The 24,275-nt window shown below is 39.8% G+C and overlaps 2 protein-coding genes across 6 annotated transcripts in view; one reads left to right on the top strand and one right to left on the bottom strand.

The window, feature by feature from the left end:
• Positions 1-24,275, bottom strand: part of LOC129144272 (protein eyes shut homolog) — a 773,546-nt gene that overhangs the window by 236,289 nt on the left and 512,982 nt on the right. The window lies entirely within an intron of this gene.
• On the top strand, positions 1,993-7,685 carry LOC129144271 (zinc finger CCCH domain-containing protein 11C-like). 2 transcript variants are annotated; one of them, XM_054685943.1, is made up of 2 exons: positions 1,993-2,463; positions 2,831-7,685. In XM_054685943.1, the coding sequence occupies exon 2, from the start codon at positions 3,351-3,353 to the stop codon at positions 5,574-5,576; it is 2,226 nt and encodes a 741-aa protein (XP_054541918.1). In that variant the 5' UTR covers positions 1,993-2,463; positions 2,831-3,350; the 3' UTR covers positions 5,577-7,685. The 2 variants fall into 2 exon arrangements, with proteins under 2 accessions (XP_054541918.1, XP_054541917.1); XM_054685942.2 differs by having other exon boundaries at positions 2,223-2,764; positions 3,146-7,685.

The raw sequence follows: 24,275 nt of genomic DNA on the forward strand, positions 1-24,275 counted from the left end.
TGTGTTTAATTCATGAATTGCACTTTTTTTGCAAAGTTACTGGTCATTTACCTTTTTGTTTTCCTAATAACAACCTATTTTTAGTAATTTTTCTACAATAAATAACATATTTTTAACACTAATTTTATAATTAGCACAAAAGAAAATAAGATATCAACACTTCCTTTTCCTTTGCACCACACCCTTCCCCTGACCCCCCCAAAAAACAACTTGGCAATCTATTGCTTTCTAATGGCCATTGTTTGAAAGCTCATTGGGATGTTCTTAGGAAAGTGTCGCTTCTGATGCATTGGAAGTAGTCCAAAATTTCTGAAATGCCAGGCGTTTTGGTTTTAAATTTATTTCCAAGTTTTAATATTCTGGTTTATTTTAATTTATATTTTCATCAAATACTATGTAAATATTCCTATAATAATGCAAATATTTCTTATAGAATAACTATAGTGTCTTCTGAGGGTCAAATATTACAGTGCGTTTCCATTTCTAACTCATCCTGCCACCTATATATAACTACTTTAAGATGTTTAACTATTTTTGTGTTTTCATTTATCTCAATATTTCCAAATAAAATATTTTACATTTATTACTTAATAAAAAAGCACATTTAAACATTATTCATTGATGTCATCCTATGGAAGAGAAGTATTTACATTTCTTACACTGCTCCTTACCCCAAAACACACACACACACGCACACACACACACAGACACACAGATAAACACACCAAGCCCTTATATCATTCTCCCAATATAAAATTAGGTTAATTTTGTAATAAATTAACATTCATTTTATATAATTATGTGTTTAGTGATATCGTTTGTAGCTGAAAGAGGTCGTATGCATTTACTTTTACAGAACATTTTTGTTTTCCTGGCAGTTTTTAATCACTATATTTTTAGTTTTGTTTACTTATTCTAAGCACCCAGTCATCATTACTTCCCCATGTCCCTCAATATGCAAAATACATTGGATATTCTCTCAGCCTCAGTCTTTTTGTCCTTAGAAATGCCTCTTCTGAATGGGTAGATCCACAGGCTCACTTCATAGTGTTTTCTGGGATGACTCTTCACCTTCATCCTGGGAAGCTTTACCGCCTGTCTTCTGGTTTGGATCCTCAGTTTCCTAAATTCCTCATCTTTTCCTTACTTGACTTCCTATTTTAAGCGAAGTATATTATTTTTAGGTTAGACCTCTTAGAACTAAAAATGTTCACATATTGTAGATCTGAAAACTATTTTTTCTACCTTTTTCTTATTACTTTGAGGGCAGTAGTCTTAAGTTTTGGAGTTTTTTTCAAAAGTTTAACATGCATCTCTTCTTTGTATTTCCTCTGAATTTTCTCCCCACCTTCCAACTGACTTTGGTCTCTGGCTGTGAAGTTAGAGAATTTCTTAACTTACATGGTTATGCTTGACTCTCCACTTATATTGAAAAATAAATCACCAAAAAATATGGTTTGAAATTCCATGTATTCATTGTGAGTGGTTTTCTAGTGACTTTATTGCACTGTGATCAAAGAGACCTGGCTGATTTGTTTAAGAACTCTCCAATTCTCTCAGAGTCTGTATTCTTTAACCTACATCCACTCAGTGACAGTCAGGGGAAGTGGCCTGACCACCCACATTTTTAGAGCAGAATAGGGAAAAATACCTTGTTACCTTTGTTTTGGGAGTAGATTTTTACTTAATTTCTCCTCTGTAGTATTGCACCACATCCCTGGGCTCTGTGTATTGCTCAAGAATGGAACAGGCTGTTCACACAGATAAAAGAGAGAATTCAGGAGTTTAACTGTGTGCTCATAAAGCTTTCAACCAATTCTTTGATTTTCAGCTTTACCATGGTCCCACCCTCAGGAATGACTGATGAGTACAATGCCTGTCTTTCGAGTATTCGGCTTATTTAGTGGCTTCCCCTCTGCTACCAACTTAGTTTGGTGGTTCTAGTCTTTCCTGATCCTTTGCATTTTAAATAATTTTTGTTAGGATGTTAGACATTGTAAATATTTTATTGAAAGTCTAGATTTGGGGCTGGGCGTGGTAACTCATGCCTGTAATCCCAGCACTTTGGGAGGCGGAGGCGGGCAGATCACGAGGTCAGGAGATCGAGACCATCCTGGCTAACACGGTGAAACCCCGTCTCTACCAAAGATATAAGAAATTAGATCTTAGGCATCGCGTCATAGAGGAACTACGTCTTCCAGAACCCTCGCGCCCTGCGTCGTGCTGGCACTTTTACCGGCCGGGCCTTAGAGCGGAGCCTGTAGCCGGGCGCCATCTTTGACGCTGGCAGTCTTGGTTTTCTGCGAGTGCTGCTGCTGCTGGGAGGACGACGGACGGCAGCGGCCAAGCAAGAAGAAAGACGTGGCAGCAAGCGGGAGTCGGGGATAGTGTCATCGGTTCGGGTCCCACGACTTTGGAGCTTGTCTCAAACTCCACATACAGAAAGCCACCGACCTTATTCCGGTATCCTACACCCATTCCCCACCCTCATTACACTCCCACCCCTGGCCCTCAGCGTGGGAGTCAAGAGCAACAGGGACACTTCCGTACTCCTTGTAGGATTGGTGAAACCGTAATGAAGAACACCCCTAAACTCCCATAATCGGTGCGGATTCCTGTGGGGAAGGCCTATAGTGTTGACATCTTCCAGGCCTTGGTTCTGGACCTTGAGAAGGAGGCTGTGGAACTAGAGATAGCGATGCTTTTTAGGATTTGGGGATATTCCCTGCCCAAAAAATTCCTGGAAAATTGACTAGTATTAAGTGTGAAGAAATCTTGAAGACCAGAAATTGGATCTTACTGAAAAACTGATGTTTTTTTTGTTTTTCAGATTATATTGTTCAGCTATGGAAGATGGATTTTTTTTCATGATCCTTTGACTCTCAAGTTCATCTTTAAATGAACTCTTTTTTTTTGTTTTTTTGTTTTGTTTTGTTTTGTTTTTGAGGAGATAACTAACCCTAGCTGTCTCCAGTCTGACAAAGGTTATTTGAATGGACTTAATCTCCCAGTAGTTGGGAGATGTTTTAAAAACACATGCTGTGTTTGAATTGTGGCTGAGAGGTTTTCTTGGCAATGTGAGGAGGAAAATTTTTTCTGCCTCATTATTATTAATTCATGGATTGAGTGTTGGTTCGACCTACAGGCGTAATAGATTGGAACTCAGTGAAGACACAGACGTTCCTGTTGAGAGCAACCAGCTAATGATTACAGTTTAAAGACAATTTCTGTGATCAAGTTGTCATTTGGAAGATTAAACCCATTTCACGAGGACTTGGAGCCTTGTCCTTGCTTTGAGGAAGCAGTGGCTTGTTTCAAGAAGCCACTTCTGATCTAAGAATCTACCCAGCATGCCTAATCAAGGAGAAGACTGCTATTTTTTTTTCTATTCTACATGTACCAAAGGTGACAGCTGCCCATTCCGTCACTGTGAAGCTGCACTAGGAAATGAAACTGTTTGCACATTATGGCGAGAAGGGCGCTGTTTTCGACGGGTGTGCAGGTTTCGGCACATGGAGATTGATAAAAAACGCAGTGAAATTCCTTGTTATTGGGAAAATCAGCCAACAGGATGTCAAAAATTAAACTGCGCTTTCCATCACAATAGAGGACGATATGTTGATGGCCTTTTCCTACCTCCGAGCACAACTGTGCCTGAGTCACCAGAAGAGGAAGTGAAGGCTAGCCAACTTTCAGTTCAGCAGAACAAATTGTCTGTCCAGTCCAATCCTTCCCCTCAGCTGCGGAGCGTTATGAAAGTAGAAAGTTCCGAAAATGTTCCTAGCCCCAAGCATCCACCAGTTGTAATTAATGCTGCAGATGATGATGAAGATGATGATGATCAGTTTCCTGATGAAACCAAAACACCTACCCTGCAACCAACTCCTGAAGTTCACAATGGATTACGAGTGACTTCTGTCCGGAAACCTGCAGTCAATATAAAGCAAGGTGAATGTTTGCATTTTGGAATAAAAACTCTTGAGGAAATTAAGTCAGAGAAAATGAAGGAAAAATCTAAGAAGCAAGGTGAGGGTTCTTCAGGAGTTTCCAGTCTTTTGCTCCACCCTGAGCCTGTTCCAGGTCCTGAAAAAGAAAATGTCAGGACTGTGGTGAAGACAGTAACTCTCTCCACCAAACAAGGAGAAGAACCCTTGGTTAGATTGGGTCTTACTGAGAGACTGGGGAAACGAAAATTTTCGGCAGGCGCTGACAGTGATCCTCCATTAAAGCGTAGCCTGGCACAGAGGCTAGGGAAGAAAGTTGAAGCTCCGGAAACTAACACTGACGAAACACCAAAGACAGCTCAAGTTTCCAAGTCTCTTAAGGAGCGATTAGGCATGTCAGCTGATCCAAATAATGAGGACGCAACAGATAAAGTTAATAAAGTTGGTGAGATCCATGTGAAGACATTAGAAGAAATGCTTCTTGAAAGAGCCAGTCAGAAACATGGGGAATCGCAAACTAAACTCAAGACAGAAGGACCTTCAAAAACTGATGATTCTACTTCAGGAGCAAGAAGCTCCTCCACTCTCCGTATCAAAACCTTCTCTGAGGTCCTGGCTGAAGAAGAACATAGGCAGCAGGAAGCAGAGAGACAAAAAAGCAAAAAGGATACAACTTGCATGAAGCTGAAGACTGATAGTGAAATTAAAAAAACAGTAGTTTTGCCACCCATTGTTGCCAGCAAAGGACAATCAGAGGAGCCTGCAGGTAAAACAAAGTCCATGCAGGAGGTGCACATGAAGACGCTGGAAGAAATTAAACTGGAGAAGGCACTGAGGGTGCAGCAGAGCTCTGAGAGCAGCACCAGCTCCCCGTCTCAACATGAGGCCACTCCGGGGGCAAGGTTGCTGCTGCGAGTCACCCAAAGAACATGGAGGAAAGAAGAGAAGATACTTCAGGAAGGAAATGAAGTTGATTTTCAGAGCCGTATTAGAATGGAAGCTACAGAGGCTTCAGTTGAGACCACAGGAGTTGACATCAGTAAAATTCAAGTCAAGAGATGTGCGACCATGAGAGAGATGCGCATGCGGAAACAGCAGGAGAGGGAAAAATCAGTCTGGACACCTCTTCGGGGAGATGTAGCCTCTTGCAATACCCGAGTGGCAGAGAAACCAGTGCTCACTGCTGTGCCAGGAATCACATGGCACCTGACCAAGCAGCTTCCCACAAAGTCATCCCAGAAGGTGGAGGTAGAAACCTCAGGGATTGCAGACTCATTATTGAATGTGAAATGGGCAGCACAGACCTTGGAAAAAAGGGGTGAAGCGAAACCCAAAGTGAACGTGAAGCAATCTGTGGTTAAAGTTGTGTCATCCCCCAAATTGGCCCCAAAACGTAAGGCAGTGGAGATGCACCTTGCTGTCACTGCCGCTGTGAAGCCACTCAGCTCCAGCAGCGTCCTACAGGAACCCCCAGCCAAAAAGGCAGCTGTGGATGCTGTTGTCCTGCTTGTCTCTGAGGACAAATCAGTCACTGTGCCTGAAGCAGAAAATCCTAGAGACAGTCTTCTTTTCTTTTTCTTTTTCTTTGTCTTTTTTCTTTCTTTCTTTTTTTTAATATACTGTAAGTTTTAGGGTACACGTGCACATTGTGCAGGTTAGTTACATCTGTATACATGTGCCATGCTGGTGCGCTGCACCCACTAACTCGTCATCTAGCAGTAGGTATATCTCCCAGTGCTATCCCTCCCCCCTCCCCCCACCCCACCACAGTCCCCAGAGTGTGATATTCCCCTTCCTGTGTCCATGTGATCTCATTGCTCAATTCCCACCTATGAGTGAGAATATGCGGTGTTTGGTTAGAGACAGTCTTGTGCTGCCTCCAACCCAGTCCTCTTCAGATTCCTCACCCCCGGAGGCGTCTGGCCCTTCCTCATCCCAAATGAGCATGAAAACTCGTCGACTCAGCTCTGCCTCAACAGGAAAGCCCCCACTCTCTGTGGAGGATGATTTTGAGAAACTAACGTGGGAGATTTCAGGAGGCAAATGGGAAGCTGAGGTTGACCTGGATCCTGGGAAAGATGAAGATGACCTTCCGCTTGAGCTATGAGAAATGATTGATAGCTGAAGGTGGTAGTGAGGACACTTTAAAAAAAAAACCGCCAAAAAACTGGACTTAGTTTCATCTATTGTAACATTTACCTGAGACGATCATTTCTTTAGTCTAGAATTTGCCCCAAATCAGAAGTATACCTCTGAATTATCTGTATGTGTCCTGGATTCCTTGGGGTCAGATTTTTAAAGTTACTTTATAACCATTTTGTCCATTTGATGCCATTGTTTATCATCTTTTGAGAAAAAAGTTCTGTCATACCCTTCTCTCCACAAAAAAGAGACTGAGAGGGAGATCAAGTGAAAGGGTGCAAGCAAACTTAGTGACTCCTTGAGGTGTTTGTCAGTTTTGGCTTTTTTCTCCTTTGTTGTATTCTTTATGTCTTGTCTTGATGTACTTAATATTACCTGAGTTTGAAATGGATGAAGACAGCTGCTACCATTAAGGACCAAATTTTATGCTACCACTAAACAAAAATACCCACTCAGTCTGTGTTAAATTGTATGTCTTTGTAAAGGTATTTAGAGATTCAACTAAGCTTTAAAGAGGGCTGAGCAGCTCAGGAAGCCTGTAATGTGGGCATAACTCTTTGGACCTGATCTTGATGCTTCTGCTGCTCTGTTGGCCTCTGAAGAGCAATATCTAATTTATTATTACTGTAATTTTTTAAAAGGCTTTAAAGTGCCTCAGGGGTCCCCTGAAACTAATTTTCTATTTCTGGGATTCCCTGGATTCATTATATGAGATGGTGACATGATTAGAGGAATTCTTTTTTCGTATGAAAATTGTCCCTTTTCTTCTTCAGTACTTGCCTCCTTGCTGGCATTGAATTAACACAGGGACAAAATTTGGTTAATTTTTTATTTCTAATTCTCCCAACAAACCCCTGTTGCCCAGTATTTATGTGGTGGCCTTTAACCACCTGAGGGAAAAAATGAGCTTATTCAAGCTGCCAATATTTATCTATGGGCTGTAGCAGTACACCGAATTGTACTGTGCCAGGGATATTGAGATGCTCTGGGGGTGTATTGTATACCTGCCAGTTTTCTTCATTTCTGAATTGAGTTTTCTTTTCTTGATGTTGGTTTCCTTCATATCACCTCAAGGTTTAGATTTGTGAAGGAATAAGCATGACGGAAATAATAGTCTTGAAAGGAGATATGTTGTATATAATCAGAAGGAAGAGGAAGGAAGGATTTAACCATTTTGATATTTTGCTGTAGGTGGCCAGTTTTGTTTCTCATAGGGAAATCTGACCCACCTGTCATGTTGGCTCCTAAGGAACTGCTGTTGTAAGCGGCTCATCAAGAGTTGAACTTCACGCAGCCTTGTTGGGAATATGGAAAAGGAAGAAAGCCACAGGACTGCCCATTCAGTCTTGTTAAGATTGGGATGATTCTGCACAAGCAAAAATGACTTGAAATTTATGTATCGACACACCTCTAGCAATCCATCTTCAGCTGACTGAATGTTGTATGATAGCCCTTCTCCAAAGCAGGGGTAGAATGTTCAGGTTTCACCACGGATTTTCTACTTATTTCGCTTTTGGAATCAGCTTACAGATTCCAGGTCCCTTTTGTATATATTCTTTATTCTTTTGCTTTTTTAAAAAATAAACTTGTATTAGTCAATGTTTCGTGTTCCGCATTATTTGAACCATTTGCCCTTACAGAAAGAGAAATACTTGTTTGTGTTTTAAATACAACTGATGTAGGAAAAAAAAAAAAAAAAGAAAGAAATTAGCCAGGCGTGGTGGTGGGTGCCTGTAGTCCCAGCTACTTGGGAGGCTGAGGCAGGAGAATGGCATGAACCTGGGAGGCGGAGGTTGCAGTGAGCTGAGATCGTGCCACTGCACTCCAGCCTGGGCAGCAGAGCAAGAGTCCGTCTCAAAAAAAAAAAAAAAAAAAAAAAAAAAAAAAAAAAAGAAAGTCTAGATTTTGTAGTCTTCCTCTGGAAAGCCGAATTTTGTTTTGCCGGGGAGTTCAGTTACTTACCATTCAACCTGATCCTTTTTAAGCGTATTTTTAAGTTTGGGAGTATGCGTCTAGAGTAAGTTTTTCTTTAGGGCTAATTTAATTATCCTTTTGAAGCACGCCTCTTCAGGAGGCTCGAGGAAATATTCAGGGTGGTCAGCAATGCCTCCATTCTGGCTGGCTGCAACTCAACCCCCAGCTCACAAATCCCAGTAGCTGTTTTTGCCTGGCCTCATAGAGTTTCATTTCATGCATATGTAGCCTAATATTCAATGAAGGACTCAGGATAGCTGCCTGTATAGATTTCTGGAGTTCTTTCTCTCTGTGCCTCACATTTCAGCTCTTTTAGCTCCTTTAACTCTGATCTCTGTCTATTAAATTCAGTAAGTTGGATCTGCCTTGTCATGGTTCCTCCTCTCTTACTGCAGTCTTGGAAGTGCCTACATCCAGAAAGCCATGTTGGTTATAGGGCTTACCTCATTTCTTTTCCTGTTCTGAAGACTCACACTTCTGTGCTGTGTCTGTTTTCTAACGTCTGAAAACAGCTGTCTCATGTATTTTGTCCAATTTCCTAGCTGTTTACAGCAGAGAGACAGATTTGGTACCAGTTATTCTATCACATTGAGAAGTGACAGTCCCTAAACTTGCTCTAAACATGTTTAGATTTAATGTGAACAACTAATGTTTCCATTTTCAGTTTCTCTTAGCAGTTTTCACGAGCTTCAATCCGTTAATTCTCAAATACATCCATAAATCACTTGGAATATCTTAATGCATTGTATGAAAGATAATTCCTCCTCTGTACCCATCATCAGCACTCTTCCTTTAAATTGTGGGATATGTTTTTCTGAGACTGTGGCTTTAGCGTGTACGAGAAAAATTCAGTTGTTATCCCCTCATTTTGGGGAGTAAAAATCATAAGAACGAGGAGCATTATAGTATCTAATCTTGTCAAGCAAAAACCTAGGTAACTTTGGAAGTTTTCTTCTCTCTCCCCCACTCTCCCACTTCTATGTGTGTATAAGTGTGTTTACTGAATAAAGAGCCTTTTATTTTTATTTATTTATTTATTTATTCGAGATGATGTCTCACTGTCATCCAGGCTGGAGTGCAGTGGTGTGATCTCAGCTCACTGCAGCCTCCACCTCCCGGGTTCAAGCGATTCTTCTGCCTCAGCCTCCCTAGCAGTTGGGACAGACTACAGGCACATCCCACCACGCCCAGCTAATTTTTTGTATTTTTATTAGAGACAGGGTTTCACTTGTTGGCCAGGCTGGTCTTGAACTCCTGACCTCAGGTGATCCACCTGCCTTGGCCTCCCAAAGTGCTAGAATTACAGGCGTGAGCCACTGCCTCAGGCTGAATAAAGAGCCTTTTAGATAATGTCTTGCCTGACAAGTTTAAAACAACTTTCTTACCAGATATGCCATAATAAAAATCTCCAAGAAATTTTCCTTAGGCTACATCTCAATGGGCCATTTAATACTATATCAATAAACTTTATTACATAATAAGATCTTGGTGTTTATCAGAAAGGGATTTGAGCCAGGGTGTTTTCAGTTGATTAGTATCTTGAGTGAGAAAGATCTCTGTTTTCATTAGCCTTCTCAGAAAAAATTCCCCCTATTTATCAGGAATGCAAATGTTTCAGATTGAAGTGGGTACCCAGACATAGCTCAACATTGCACAAACAGGTGCCAAGGGGAATCTGTTTCCTTTTCTATCTAACTCCAACTCCTTTGAATTTTTTTGACAGGTACTTAGAAAAACTGGGATTGACAAAGTGATACAGTTTGAGTTATATGTTGCCATAGAAAGAGGCAAGTTGGCAAATATTTTGGTAAATCATTTCAAGATAGCTTTGAGAGGTCCTCAAAGCTTAGTATTATACATAGAGCAAGAGGATTATATGAAGTATGAAGAGAAAATTTCTTCTGATTTTCTAAGGAAGATATTGTTTAAGATCCAAGACTAGAAAACCAGTTGAATAATGTAATAGTAGTGCTTGGGCGAATCAAACCTTTTGGTGTGTTAAGTTTAAATTCTCAGGAGGATCGGGAAATCCATGGAACCAGATGGCTCCTAATTGTTTACAAGGAGAAAAAAGTCATGCAGAGGTTGAGAATTGCATGGTATTAAAACCTATAGGGTTAAAAAAAATTAGAAAAAAACTAGTGTGGAGTTTGGAGTATTTCAACTGGTAATCAAATACAGAATGTTATGAGATAGCTGATGAGATATTCTTTCGCTAGATTTCCTCAAATAAATAAAGGCTGTTGATGGTTCCATCAAGACGGTTTTGCGTGTAGGGAAATAATTAGCATGTGTTTTATTTCCGTTAACATATGTTCGTAATTGCACCCATACACTTCCTTAGAAGGGGAAAGTTTGCAGGCCTCTGAAATGACCATTGTACTTCCATAGCAGAATTCAAAACCAACACTATAGAAAGCATCTATAGCTGCCTTAAAGAAAAAAATTGGTGAATCAGCCAAGGGTGACGGGAAACATGGGGCCTGGTAGACTTGTCATATCTTGTTACAAATGTTCTCAAAAAAGCATTATTCATGTGCCTCTGGTTCCTACGACTAGATATCAGATATCACCAGTCTCTGTCGCTGAGGAGCTTATAGCTTAAAAGGGGGACTTTTAAATAAGTAAGCACACTAGTAGACATTAATCAGCTCACCAACCCCAAAATATTGGAGCATTAGGAAGAACTGAATTCGAATCTTTGCTCTGGTACTTAAAGTGTGATTATGGGAATGTGTTTTAATTTTAATGAACATCAGTTCCCATCTCAGTTAATAGCAACCAAGCTTCCCGGTAAAAATTCTATGGTTATCCTTTATGTATCTTTCCCCTTGCCTCTTACTGCCAATTTAGCAGCACGTCCAATTGATCCTACTTTCAAACAGACGTGACTACTTCTCTCCCTTTCACAGTGACATCCAAGGCCTCAACATCTATTGCCTAGACAATTGGCCTCCAGTCTACTTCTACTTTTGTCTTCCTCCCCTTGATCCCTGTTCAATTTTTCTTGGTTGAATAGCCATATTGATCCTTTCAGGATGCATTGGATCACAATACTATCTTGCTCTAACCCCTTCAGGTCCCTCCCATTGCACTGGACTATACAAACTCTTGGCTGGGCATGGTGGCTCATGCCTGTGATCCCAGCACTTGGAGAGGCCAAGGTAGACAGATCACTTGAGGTCAGGAGTTTGAGACCAGGCTGGCCAACATGGTGAAACCTCAACTCTACTAAAAATACAAAAATTAGTCAGGCAAGGTGGCATGTGCCTGTAATCCCAGCTACTCGGGAGGCTGAGGCAGGAGAATGGCGTGAACCTGGGAGGCGGAGGTTGCAGTGAGCTGAGATCGTGCCACTGCACTCCAGCCTGGGCAGCAGAGCAAGAGTCCGTCTCAAAAAAAAAAAAAAAAAAAAAAGAAAGTCTAGATTTTGTGGTCTTCCTCTGGAAAGCCGAATTTTGTTTTGCCGGGGAGTTCAGTTACTTACCATTCAACCTGATCCTTTTTAAGCGTATTTTTAAGTTTGGGAGTATGCGTCTAGAGTAAGTTTTTCTTTAGGGCTAATTTAATTATCCTTTTGAAGCACGCCTCTTCAGGAGGCTCGAGGAAATATTCAGGGTGGTCAGCAATGCCTCCATTCTGGCTGGCTGCAACTCAACCCCCAGCTCACAAATCCCAGTAGCTGTTTTTGCCTGGCCTCATAGAGTTTCATTTCATGCATATGTAGCCTAATATTCAATGAAGGACTCAGGATAGCTGCCTGTATAGATTTCTGGAGTTCTTTCTCTCTGTGCCTCACATTTCAGCTCTTTTAGCTCCTTTAACTCTGATCTCTGTCTATTAAATTCAGTAAGTTGGATCTGCCTTGTCATGGTTCCTCCTCTCTTACTGCAGTCTTGGAAGTGCCTACATCCAGAAAGCCATGTTGGTTATAGGGCTTACCTCATTTCTTTTCCTGTTCTGAAGACTCACACTTCTGTGCTGTGTCTGTTTTCTAACGTCTGAAAACAGCTGTCTCATGTATTTTGTCCAATTTCCTAGCTGTTTACATCAGAGAGACAGATTTGGTACCAGTTATTCTATCACATTGAGAAGTGACAGTCCCTAAACTTGCTCTAAACATGTTTAGATTTAATGTGAACAACTAATGTTTCCATTTTCAGTTTCTCTTAGCAGTTTTCACGAGCTTCAATCCGTTAATTCTCAAATACATCCATAAATCACTTGGAATATCTTAATGCATTGTATGAAAGATAATTCCTCCTCTGTACCCATCATCAGCACTCTTCCTTTAAATTGTGGGATATGTTTTTCTGAGACTGTGGCTTTAGCGTGTACGAGAAAAATTCAGTTGTTATCCCCTCATTTTGGGGAGTAAAAATCATAAGAACGAGGAGCATTATAGTATCTAATCTTGTCCAACAAAAACCTAGGTAACTTTGGAAGTTTTCTTCTCTCTCCCCCACTCTCCCACTTCTATGTGTGTATAAGTGTGTTTACTGAATAAAGAGCCTTTTATTTTTATTTATTTATTTATTTATTCGAGATGATGTCTCACTGTCATCCAGGCTGGAGTGCAGTGGTGTGATCTCAGCTCACTGCAGCCTCCACCTCCCGGGTTCAAGCGATTCTTCTGCCTCAGCCTCCCTAGCAGTTGGGACAGACTACAGGCACATCCCACCACGCCCAGCTAATTTTTTGTATTTTTATTAGAGACAGGGTTTCACTTGTTGGCCAGGCTGGTCTTGAACTCCTGACCTCAGGTGATCCACCTGCCTTGGCCTCCCAAAGTGCTAGAATTACAGGCGTGAGCCACTGCCTCAGGCTGAATAAAGAGCCTTTTAGATAATGTCTTGCCTGACAAGTTTAAAACAACTTTCTTACCAGATATGCCATAATAAAAATCTCCAAGAAATTTTCCTTAGGCTACATCTCAATGGGCCATTTAATACTATATCAATAAACTTTATTACATAATAAGATCTTGGTGTTTATCAGAAAGGGATTTGAGCCAGGGTGTTTTCAGTTGATTAGTATCTTGAGTGAGAAAGATCTCTGTTTTCATTAGCCTTCTCAGAAAAAATTCCCCCTATTTATCAGGAATGCAAATGTTTCAGATTGAAGTGGGTACCCAGACATAGCTCAACATTGCACAAACAGGTGCCAAGGGGAATCTGTTTCCTTTTCTATCTAACTCCAACTCCTTTGAATTTTTTTGACAGGTACTTAGAAAAACTGGGATTGACAAAGTGATACAGTTTGAGTTATATGTTGCCATAGAAAGAGGCAAGTTGGCAAATATTTTGGTAAATCATTTCAAGATAGCTTTGAGGAGGTCCTCAAAGCTTAGTATTATACATAGAGCAAGAGGATTATATGAAGTATGAAGAGAAAATTTCTTCTGATTTTCTAAGGAAGATATTGTTTAAGATCCAAGACTAGAAAACCAGGTGAATAATGTAATAGTAGTGCTTGGGCGAATCAAACCTTTTGGTGTGTTAAGTTTAAATTCTCAGGAGGATCGGGAAATCCATGGAACCAGATGGCTCCTAATTGTTTACAAGGAGAAAAAAGTCATGCAGAGGTTGAGAATTGCATGGTATTAAAACCTATAGGGTTAAAAAAATTAGAAAAAAACTAGTGTGGAGTTTGGAGTATTTCAACTGGTAATCAAATACAGAATGTTATGAGATAGCTGATGAGATATTCTTTCGCTAGATTTCCTCAAATAAATAAAGGCTGTTGATGGTTCCATCAAGACGGTTTTGCGTGTAGGGAAATAATTAGCATGTGTTTTATTTCCGTTAACATATGTTCGTAATTGCACCCATACACTTCCTTAGAAGGGGAAAGTTTGCAGGCCTCTGAAATGACCATTGTACTTCCATAGCAGAATTCAAAACCAACACTATAGAAAGCATCTATAGCTGCCTTAAAGAAAAAAATTGGTGAATCAGCCAAGGGTGACGGGAAACATGGGGCCTGGTAGACTTGTCATATCTTGTTACAAATGTTCTCAAAAAAGCATTATTCATGTGCCTCTGGTTCCTACGACTAGATATCAGATATCACCAGTCTCTGTCGCTGAGGAGCTTATAGCTTAAAAGGGGGACTTTTAAATAAGTAAGCACACTAGTAGACATTAATCAGCTCACCAACCCCAAAATATTGGAGCATTAGGAAGAACTGAATTCGAATCTTTGCTCTGGTACTTAAAGTGTGATTATGGGAATGTGTTTTAATTTTAATGAACATCAGTTCCCATCTCAGTTAATAGCAACCAAGCTTCCCGGTAAAAATTCTATGGTTATCCTTTATGTATCTTTCCCCTTGCCTCTTACTGCCAATTTAGCAGCACGTCCAATTGATCCTACTTTCAAACAGACGTGACTACTTCTCTCCCTTTCACAGTGACATCCAAGGCCTCAACATCTATTGCCTAGACAATTGGCCTCCAGTCTACTTCTACTTTTGTCTTCCTCCCCTTGATCCCTGTTCAATTTTTCTTGGTTGAATAGCCATATTGATCCTTTCAGGATGCATTGGATCACAATACTATCTTGCTCTAACCCCTTCAGGTCCCTCCCATTGCACTGGACTATACAAACTCTTGGCTGGGCATGGTGGCTCATGCCTGTGATCCCAGCACTTGGAGAGGCCAAGGTAGACAGATCACTTGAGGTCAGGAGTTTGAGACCAGGCTGGCCAACATGGTGAAACCTCAACTCTACTAAAAATACAAAAATTAGTCAGGCAAGGTGGCATGTGCCTGTAATCCCAGCTACTCGGGAGGCTGAGGCAGGAGAATTGCTTGAACCCAGGAGGCAGAGGTTGCAGTGAGCCGAGATCATGACACTGCACTCCAGCCTGGGTGATGGAGTGCGACTCTGTCTAAATCTATCTATCTATCTATCTATCTATCTATCTATCTATCTATCTATCTATAGATATATCTGGGATTAGTGGTGACCAGCTTCCAAGATGACCCTCAATGATCCTGCCTGCCCCCGAGTACCCACACTCTTGTGAAGTTCCCTCCCTCACACACTACGCCAGGGTTAGTCTGTTTGACTAACCCTGGTTAGTCAAAAACAAAAACAAGGAAATAAAAAAACCCAAACTCTTCAGTATGCCCTTCAAGGCTCCACGTGACCTTGCCGTGTCTACCTCTTCTGCCTCATCTGAACCTTAGCTCTTTCCACACCCTTCTCATTCTGCTACAGTCATCTAGTTCTTACTGTTCTATGAGCAGCTCATTTGCTAAGCTCATTTCTTCTCCAAGGAGTGGCTCCATTTCTCGAGCGATTCCCATTTCCACTGGCTGGTTTATCATTATCATATAAGCTCCATGTCTAACTCAAGTGTTACCACTTCAAATGGGTTTTCACCATCCTAGCTAAAATAGCAGCCACTGTCTCTCTTGCTCTGTTTTATATCTTCATGGCAATATTGCCAACTGAAATTTTATTATTATTATTTTAAAATATTATTTATTTCTTACTAGAAGGTTAGTTCTGTAATGACCAACTTTTCCTGTCGTGTTCACTATTGTTTTCCAAGCGCATAATCGATACCCATTAAATATCTGTCAAATGAATACATAATTTTTAATGGGGATGATAAATAAAATATTATTTTTTGAGGAGGGAATAAAAGAACATACGTATATCTATAAATACTACGCTTGATCTTCGCCAAAAGGCCGAGAAGCGATACGTATATCTATAAATACTTAAAAAGTATGAAGTACTACAATATTAATATTCATAGATATATAACTAAAAGGGTTGGATGGTAAACAAAGTACTTGGACATGTTTCTGGTAAGTTTCTCTATGAGCTGGGACATAAGTTTTACATTTAATCCTATTTTCTATGTCAAAGGAGGATAAGTGAGTTTTACCCATTGAACAAATAGACCCATTACTCATATTTCACAATTAGCTGCTTTATGCATATTTGACCAATGTTGCACTTTAAGCAATTACAGATAACACTTAGTCCTGGACTTACAGATGGTTTGACTTATGGATGGGGAACGCAGTAGAATATTGTGTTCCCAATAACGCTGCCTATTTACAAAAGCAGCGTTTCCATCCTTTTCATTAGTTAAAAGTGAATAGTTTTTACTAATTAAATTAATATTTAATATTTAATTTGTGTCAATTAAATATGCACGAATTCTGCACAACCCTCAGCCCCCTTTTGCAGATTCTGATATGACAGTTGAGTATTATTATATGAGTAATGATAACTGTCAGGGCCAATGTTGGAAGCAACCATGTGACCTACTAATACAATATTTATCCTCTGTCCCTTTGATTTTCTGTTTAGTAGGCTCTCCAAATTATCACTCATTATGTATCCCAAAGCAGAAATCAGTGTAGGTAGCATTACTAAACTTAGCAAATAAAAATATGGGATGCCAAGTTAAATGTGAATTTCAGAAAAATGAGTGCTTTTCTGGTGTAAGTATGTCCTATGCATAAGTATGTAGGGGTACAGTTTTGCTAAAAATTATTTATTGTATATTTGAAATTTATATTTAGCTGGATATCATGTATTTTATCTGGTAAACATATATATAGGATATAGCCAGTGACATAATTCCTGATGCCATCACTGGTCCTTTGGCTCAGACCACAGTATTTCTAATATCAGCGGAGCACAGCTAGATTGTTCAACTGTTGCATCTGTTAAGGTGGTTAGAAGATGGTATTTCATGGAACAAGAATATTTACTATGCCTTCCTTTATCTAAGTGCCTTTAATATGTTTCCTTTTATTTGAATACCTTTGAGTGAGAAATAGACATAAAGGAGAGTTTTCCTATGATGCCTGACTAACTCTGAATACTTCCTGGCACTTGTAAGATAAACTTGGTCATGATAAATTAAGTGATCAGTTATTGCTCCCAAGGTTTCTGTCATCTGGGTTTAGGGTCAGAGGTGGATTTTCTGTGAAGTTAGGAAAACTATAGCTTTAGGGCCGTCACTCGCATAGGTCACTTCCATGGCTCCGTGCCTAATTTTGCATTCTTTTTCTTAAATACAAAACAAAGAGACCTCCCACACTCTATAAGTGCCATGAAAACCTGCATTCTATCCCCTCATCCCCCACCCATGTCTAGGGATAAACAGTCTAGCATGCTAGCTCTAGATAATTGCTGCTTTGGATAATTTCCAGATAAAATGCCCAAATTGACAAGACAAATGTTTTACATGTAAACAAGTTGCACTTACTTATCTTAGGCCCCCAACAACCTGATTCATTTCAGCTATTGGCTTTTTCTTTTCTCTATGGTCACAGTTATCACAGTATGCTCCCAGGAACATGGGGGCAGAGCTTCAACGTTAAACAGGTCTTTCTGTTTTCCTTTCCACTGGGAGATACCTAGTTCAATGTTCCTGTAACCAGTTGGAATATATGCCAATCTCAAAGTTAAATTCTGGCTCTTTAGGAGGGAGCTTTCATCTGAAGACCTGGGATCTTCAGATTATCACTGCGTTGTCACTTCCCCTAATTTAACAGCTGCTTGTTTTGCTTTACTCCAGTCCTCAACCCCCAGATGAGGTAGTAGAGATTCCCTACTGTTTCGTGGAACACCAGCAACATGGACACAAAGGCAAACTCCAGCTTTCCTCACACCTCTTAAAGAGCATCTTGAACCCTACAAGTCTAGATGGCCCTGGCCTATTCCCTGGGGGATATTTTTTCCCCATAGGTAGGGCTGGTGAGATATTATGTTGGAGTCACCCGGGGCCTATTCTTGTACCTCTTCTGTCTTTCTTTGGGTACTTTCATTCACTTGGTAATCCCATCTTTTGTCATGGCTCTGAAAACCATCCAAATGTTGACAGCTCCCTAGTTTATATCTGGGAAATTATAGGAGGGTTTAGAGTAAAGAAGTGACCCCATACATGCGTGATTAACACATGCTTAAAGGATCAGCCCCGAATTCTCCCTTGACTCAAAACTTATTCAACTGTCTATCTGGGTGTCCTTTAGGCATCTCAGACATACTGTGATCACAGCTGAGCTCCTGATCTTGCCTCCAGATATGGTCTTTCTGCAGTTTTCCATAACTCGATAAATGACAACTTCATCTTCCCAGTGTTTCAGGCCAAAAATCTTGGAGTCATTTCTGACTCCTCTGTTATTCTCACGTTAGCTGTTCAAACTATCTAAATAACAGTCTACCTACTAAATACCCTTTGTCTCTACCTTCAGGGTATATCCAGAATCTGATCCCTTCTCAGTATCTTCACAGCAAACACCTGGCCCAGGCCACCTCATCTCCTACGTGGCCTTGTAATTGCCTCCTAACTGGTCTCCCTGCTTCTGTTTTCAGCCAGCTTTAGTCTGTACTCAATGTAGCAGTCAAAGCAGTCTTTTCAATACATAAGTCAGAGCATGTTAGTTATCCTCTGCTCAAAAGCCTCCAAGAGCTTCCCACATTAATAGGAATAAAAGCCCAAGTCCTATAATGGCCTGCGAGGTGGTATCTGATCAGACCCTCTGCAATGACTATTGTCCTTGTCTTCTCAAATTTTATCCACCACCCACTCCCCTCCAGCCTTGCTGACCTTGCTGTTTTTCACAGAAGCCAAACATTTCCCCACTTAGTGCCTTTCCATTGGCTGTTCCATCTGCCTGGATTGCTCTTCCTTCAGGTGTGTCTATCTGTGTGTGTGTGTGTATGTGCGTGTGTGTGTATACATGCTTACATGCTTCCTTACCTCCTTCAAGTACTTTCTCAAATGTTACCTTCTCAATGATCACCCCATTTAAAATCAAAACCCCCCCTCCACAATTGTTAATCCTTGTTTTGATTTTTCTCCATAGCATTCATTACTTCTAAGAGAGGTTTTTAAAAATTTTTTATTCTGTCTCTTCCAATTAAATATAAGCTCCATGAAATCGGGTTTTATCTGTTTTCGTTCCTGCTCTATCATTCCTAGCACTCAGAATAGTGCCTGTCACAAGAAATGGAGGGCACTCAACATATATCCATTGAATGCATAAAACAGGATAAGAAAGTCTTAAACATTTGCTTAATGTGTCTTCATCAATCCTTAAAGGTTCAAAAGCACTCAACCCTCTTTCTCTTCTTTGGACTTCCCCTTATGGTATGTGTGTGTGTGTGTGTGTGTGTGTGTGTGTGTGTGTGTGTTTTCCAGCTAAAACCTAATATCCTTGAGTTACACCATTAAGAGAGTTGCAGCTAGCTCTTCAGAAATCTTGTATCTACTGAACTCCAAGAACATCATTTATTCAGTACCCAAGGATGGGACATAGCCAATGATGATGATGGGAACATTTTCAGGAAATGTGCTCACTCACATAGATTTTTGTTCATGGAATAAGTTTCTGAAGGTCTGTTTATCAGGGTAAAACTTCAGTCCTGTATCAACTAACAATCCCATACAGAAGGGTCACTGTTTACATTTCTCCAAAGCCTGGTCAAAAGTAACTTTGACTAATTTGATTAAATTGATTGATAACTCAAAGTAAATCATATCACCAAAACACTTCTCATTCCAATGCTTGATAGTTATGGAATTTGCTGAGACCACCCACTGAATACCCGTTCAAATGAATGGAATCTCACAGAGCACACATAATCATCTCTGACTTTTGTAGCCGTAGGGATACATTAATACCTGTGCCTCATACTTAACTGAAAATCACCAGTTGTCGGCTGAGTAGTTTACTGCATGTCAAATCTGAGGTCCAGTGTAATAGACTGTTTTACTACTTCTATTCAGAATTTTCTAATTCATAGACATTCTAATTTTATTTGTCTTTTTCTCTCAAATACCATGATAGGGTGAAAGTTTGAGCTTTTGTATCTTAATGTTTATTGAACATTAAGATACATAGAGAATACTCTACTATACATAAATGCATACCACTCAATGAATTGTCCTTGGATGAACATTGCTGTAAAACTACTCAAGTTAAAAAATAATATTTCCAGTATCCAGAAGTCTTCTGATGTCTCCTCCCCATCACTACTCCCTTCTTCCTCCCCGATGTAACTGTTACGCTCATTCTAACACTGGAGTTCAGTTGTGTCTCTTTTCCAACTTTCTATAAATGAAATCATCTGTATAAATCTTGCATCTGGCTTCTTTTGCTCCATATTATGTTTGTGAAATTCATCTATATTATTGAATATAATAACTGTGGTTCATTCAGTATTACTGCTTCATAGTATTCCACTTTATGAATTTATCACAATATATTGTTTCTAGCTTTTCATTTTTATAAATCATGTTGCTCTGGGCATTCTTGGAAATATTTTTGGTTAGCATGATCCCCTTTCTGTTGAATATACACTTTGGAGTGCAATATCTGTGTCATAGGTATGTACATGTTCAACTTTAGTAGATAATGTAAGCAGTTTTCCTAAATCATTGTCCCAATTTAACTCCCACCAGCAATATAAGAGACATCCTATTGCTACATATCCATGTCAGCAGTTAGGATTATCTCTCTTCTTTATTTTAGTTATTCTCCTTGGTAAATAGTAGTAGTATCTCATTGAGGTTTTAATTTGCATTTCTCTGACTACAAATAAGATTGAAAATATGCAGATATCCTTTTCCTGAAGTGTCCACTCAAGTATTTCCTTCTTTTCTCTATTGCATTATTTATCTAGTTATAGTTAATTTGTAAAAGTTTAAAAATTATTTATCTGGATGCAAGTCTTTTGTTAGTTATGTGTGTGGCAAATATCTTTCCTCACTCTGTGGCTTGTTTTTGTAGTCTCTAAATGGTGTTTGTGTTGAAAAGAAGTTTTTAATTTTAACATCCAATGTATCCATCTTTTCTTATGAACAGTCATTTTTGGTCCCAATTTATCAAATCCTTACCTATCCTAAAGTCTTGAAGGTATTATCTGCGTTATAGTCTTAGATTATCTTCTAATTGCTTTATTATTTTCTCTTTCACACTTTTCACAGTTAAATCTACAATCACCCAGAATGGATTTTCATGTGTGGTGGGTGGTAAGGGTCGTTTCTTTTTTAAATCGTCAACTTTTTTAAAAAATTATTTTTATACTTTAAGTTCTGGGATGTATGTGTAGAACATACAGGTTTGTTACATAGGTATACAAGTGCCACGGTGGTTTGCTGCACCCATCAACCCATCATCCACATTAGGTATTTCTCCTGATGCTATCCCTCCCCTAGCCCCTCTCCCCCTGGCAGGCCCCAGTGTGTGATGTTCCCCTCCCTGTGTCATGTGTTCTCATTGTTCAACTCCCACTTATGAGTGAGAACGTGCAGTGTTTGGTTTTCCGTTCCTGTATTAGTCTGCTAAGAATGATGGTTTCCAACTTCATCCACGTCCCTGCAAAGGACACGAACTCATCCTTCGTTGTGGCTGCATAGTATTCCAAGTTGCATATGTGCCACATTTTCTTTATCCAGTCTATCACCGATGGGCACTTGGGTTGGTTCCAAGTCTTTGCTATTGTGAACAGTGCTGCAATAAACATACATGTGCATGTGTCTTGAATTGACCCAGCATCATTTGTTGAAAAGACTATATTCTGTGTGGATTTCAATTTGAAAATTTTATATAATAAATATTGTATCTATATTTATAACTATGATTTCTCTTTATGTTTGTAAGGCTTAGCAATTAGGATATGCTATCAATTTATCATTTTAAGGCTGATTTTGTCTTTTTTTAAATGTCAAAGTATTTATTTTACCTCAATTGTTGGAAGAACTCATTGGTTGGAGCAGCTAAACCTAGATCTTTGTGGAGAGATAATGGAAAAAATCTGTAATAGGTGTTTGATTTTCTACTTAAATCTATTCACTGATTACTAATTTGCTCAGTTTATTTTCTGGAGTCAATTTTTAGTCATTTATATTTCTCCAGAAAATTATACATTTAAAGGCATGTTTTATTTTTACTAATATAAAGCTACATTTAATATTCTGTTAAATGTGTGAACAATTCTTGTAAATACTGTTTTTCATTTGTAGTTTTGGTATGATTTTTGTTTTCCTATTGTTACGGTCCGTATATTTTATAAAATGAATGTCTTTGATTCTGTTATCTATTGCTGTGAAACAAATTACTCCAACACTTAGTGGCTTAAAACAACAAACATTTAGTATCTCATGCAATTTCTGAGGCAAGGAAATCTAGGGGCAGCTTGGCTGGTTCAACATCTCTCACAAAGTCACAGTCAAGCTTTTCTTCCTGGGCTGCCATTGTCTCAAGGCTTTGCTGGGGCTGGAGAATCCACTGCTAAGCTCACTCACTTGGATACAGACAGAGCTCGATTCCTTGCTAGCTCTTGGCTGGAGGCTACATTTTCTTTCTTTCTTTCTTTGAGACAGAGTCTCCCTCTGTTGCCCAGGCTGGAGGGCAGTGGTGCGATCTCGGCTCACCGCAACCTCCTCCTCCGGGGTTCAAGCAATTCTCCTGCCTCAGCCTCCCGAGTAGCTGGGATGACAGGCGCCCACCACCACGCCCAGCTAATTGTTTGTATTTTCAGTAGAGACGGGATTTCACCATGTTAGCCAGGATGGTCTTGATTTCCTGACCTCATGATCCGCCCACCTCGGCCTCCCAAAGTGCTGGGATTACATGCGTGAGCCACCGCGCCCGGCTGGAGGCTCCATTTTTTTTTTTTTTTTACCCTGCAGTCCTCTCCATAGAACTGTTCACAATATGGCAACTTGCTTTTCACTCCTTTCCCCTTCTCACTCCTCTTTTCCAGCAATAGATCAGAGAGAGAGAGAGAGACAAAGACACAAAGAGACAGAGAGAACAAGAGAGCTCAACGTGGAAATTATACTCTTTCAAAGTCTAATCTTAGAAATGACTTACCATCACTTCCACATCTGCTATTGTTCAAACAGACTAACCCTGGTATAGTGCGTGTGGGAGGAGACTTCACAAGAGTGTGGGTACTCGGAGGCAGGCAGGGTCATTGAGGGTCATCTTGGAGGCTGGTCACCACTGATCCTGGTTATATACATATTTTATATATATATTATATATATTTTATATATTATATGTATTACATATATTTTGTATATATAATTTATATGTAATATAATATATATAAAAGATATATAATTTATATATATAATATATATGTATTTTTTAAGACAGAGTCTCATTCCATCACCCAGGCTGGAGTGCAGGGGCACGATCTCGGCTCATTGCAGCCTCCGCCTCCTGGGTTCAAGCGATTCTCCTTCCTTAGCCACTGAAGTAGCTGGGACAACAGGCATGTGCCACCATGCCTGGCTATTTTTTGAATCTTTAGTAGAGATGGGGTTTCACCATGTTGGCCAGGCTGGTCTCAAACTCCTGAGCTCAAGGGATCCACCCGCCTTGGCCTGCGAAAGTGCTGGGATTACCGTCGTGAGCCACTGCGCCCAGCCTGGTAATAGTTTTGTTGTGAATTCTATTTTTTTCTGATATTAATATTATTTTCTACTTTTGATTTGTGTATTTACATATATATATGTTTACATGATTTTTATCTTTATATTTTTAAACTTTTAAAATGTCACTATTTGGCTGGGTGTGGTGTCTCAGGCCTGTAATCCCAGCACTTTGAGAGGCCAAGGCAGGTGGATCACTTGAGGTCAGGAGTTCGAGACCAAACTGGCCAACATGGCAAAACCCCGTCTCTACTAAAAATGCAAAAAACAAACAAACAAACAAACAAAAAAACCAAAAAACACTTAGGGCATCGTGGCACATGCCTGTAATCCCAGCTACTTGGGAGGCGGAGGCAGGAGAATCTCTTTAACCCAGGAAGCGGAGGTTGTGGTGAGCCAAGATCACATCACCACACTCCAGCCTGGGCAACAGAGTGAGTCTCCATCTCAAAATATATATATATATATATTTTTTTTTTAATTAAAATGCCACTCTATTTTAGCAAATCATGGGTTTTGTTCATTGAATCTGAAAGTCTTCAGTTTTCCATAGAAGAACCGAAAACATTTAAATGTACTGTCCTGATACTTGGCCTTACTTCTTATTCCTCTTATTTTCAAAAACATTGTTGAATTATATTTGTGTCTTTATTAAGATGATGTCCAAACAGGAGTTTAAAATTTCTTCTGTATAATCATGGAACATTCTCTGAACTGGCACATTGTAGACACTCAATAAGTATTTGTTGAATCAGTGATACAGATAGATGGATGGTTGGTTGAAAGAGGAAT

The sequence above is a fragment of the Pan troglodytes genome, chromosome 5 (assembly GCF_028858775.2).
Source record: "Pan troglodytes isolate AG18354 chromosome 5, NHGRI_mPanTro3-v2.0_pri, whole genome shotgun sequence".
NCBI lineage: Eukaryota > Metazoa > Chordata > Mammalia > Primates > Hominidae > Pan > Pan troglodytes.

Bases quoted from the DNA above. Each gene is read 5' to 3' on its own strand.
- LOC129144271 (XM_054685943.1), top strand. From the start codon at position 3,351: ATGCCTAATCAAGGAGAAGACTGCTATTTTTTTTTCTATTCTACATGT.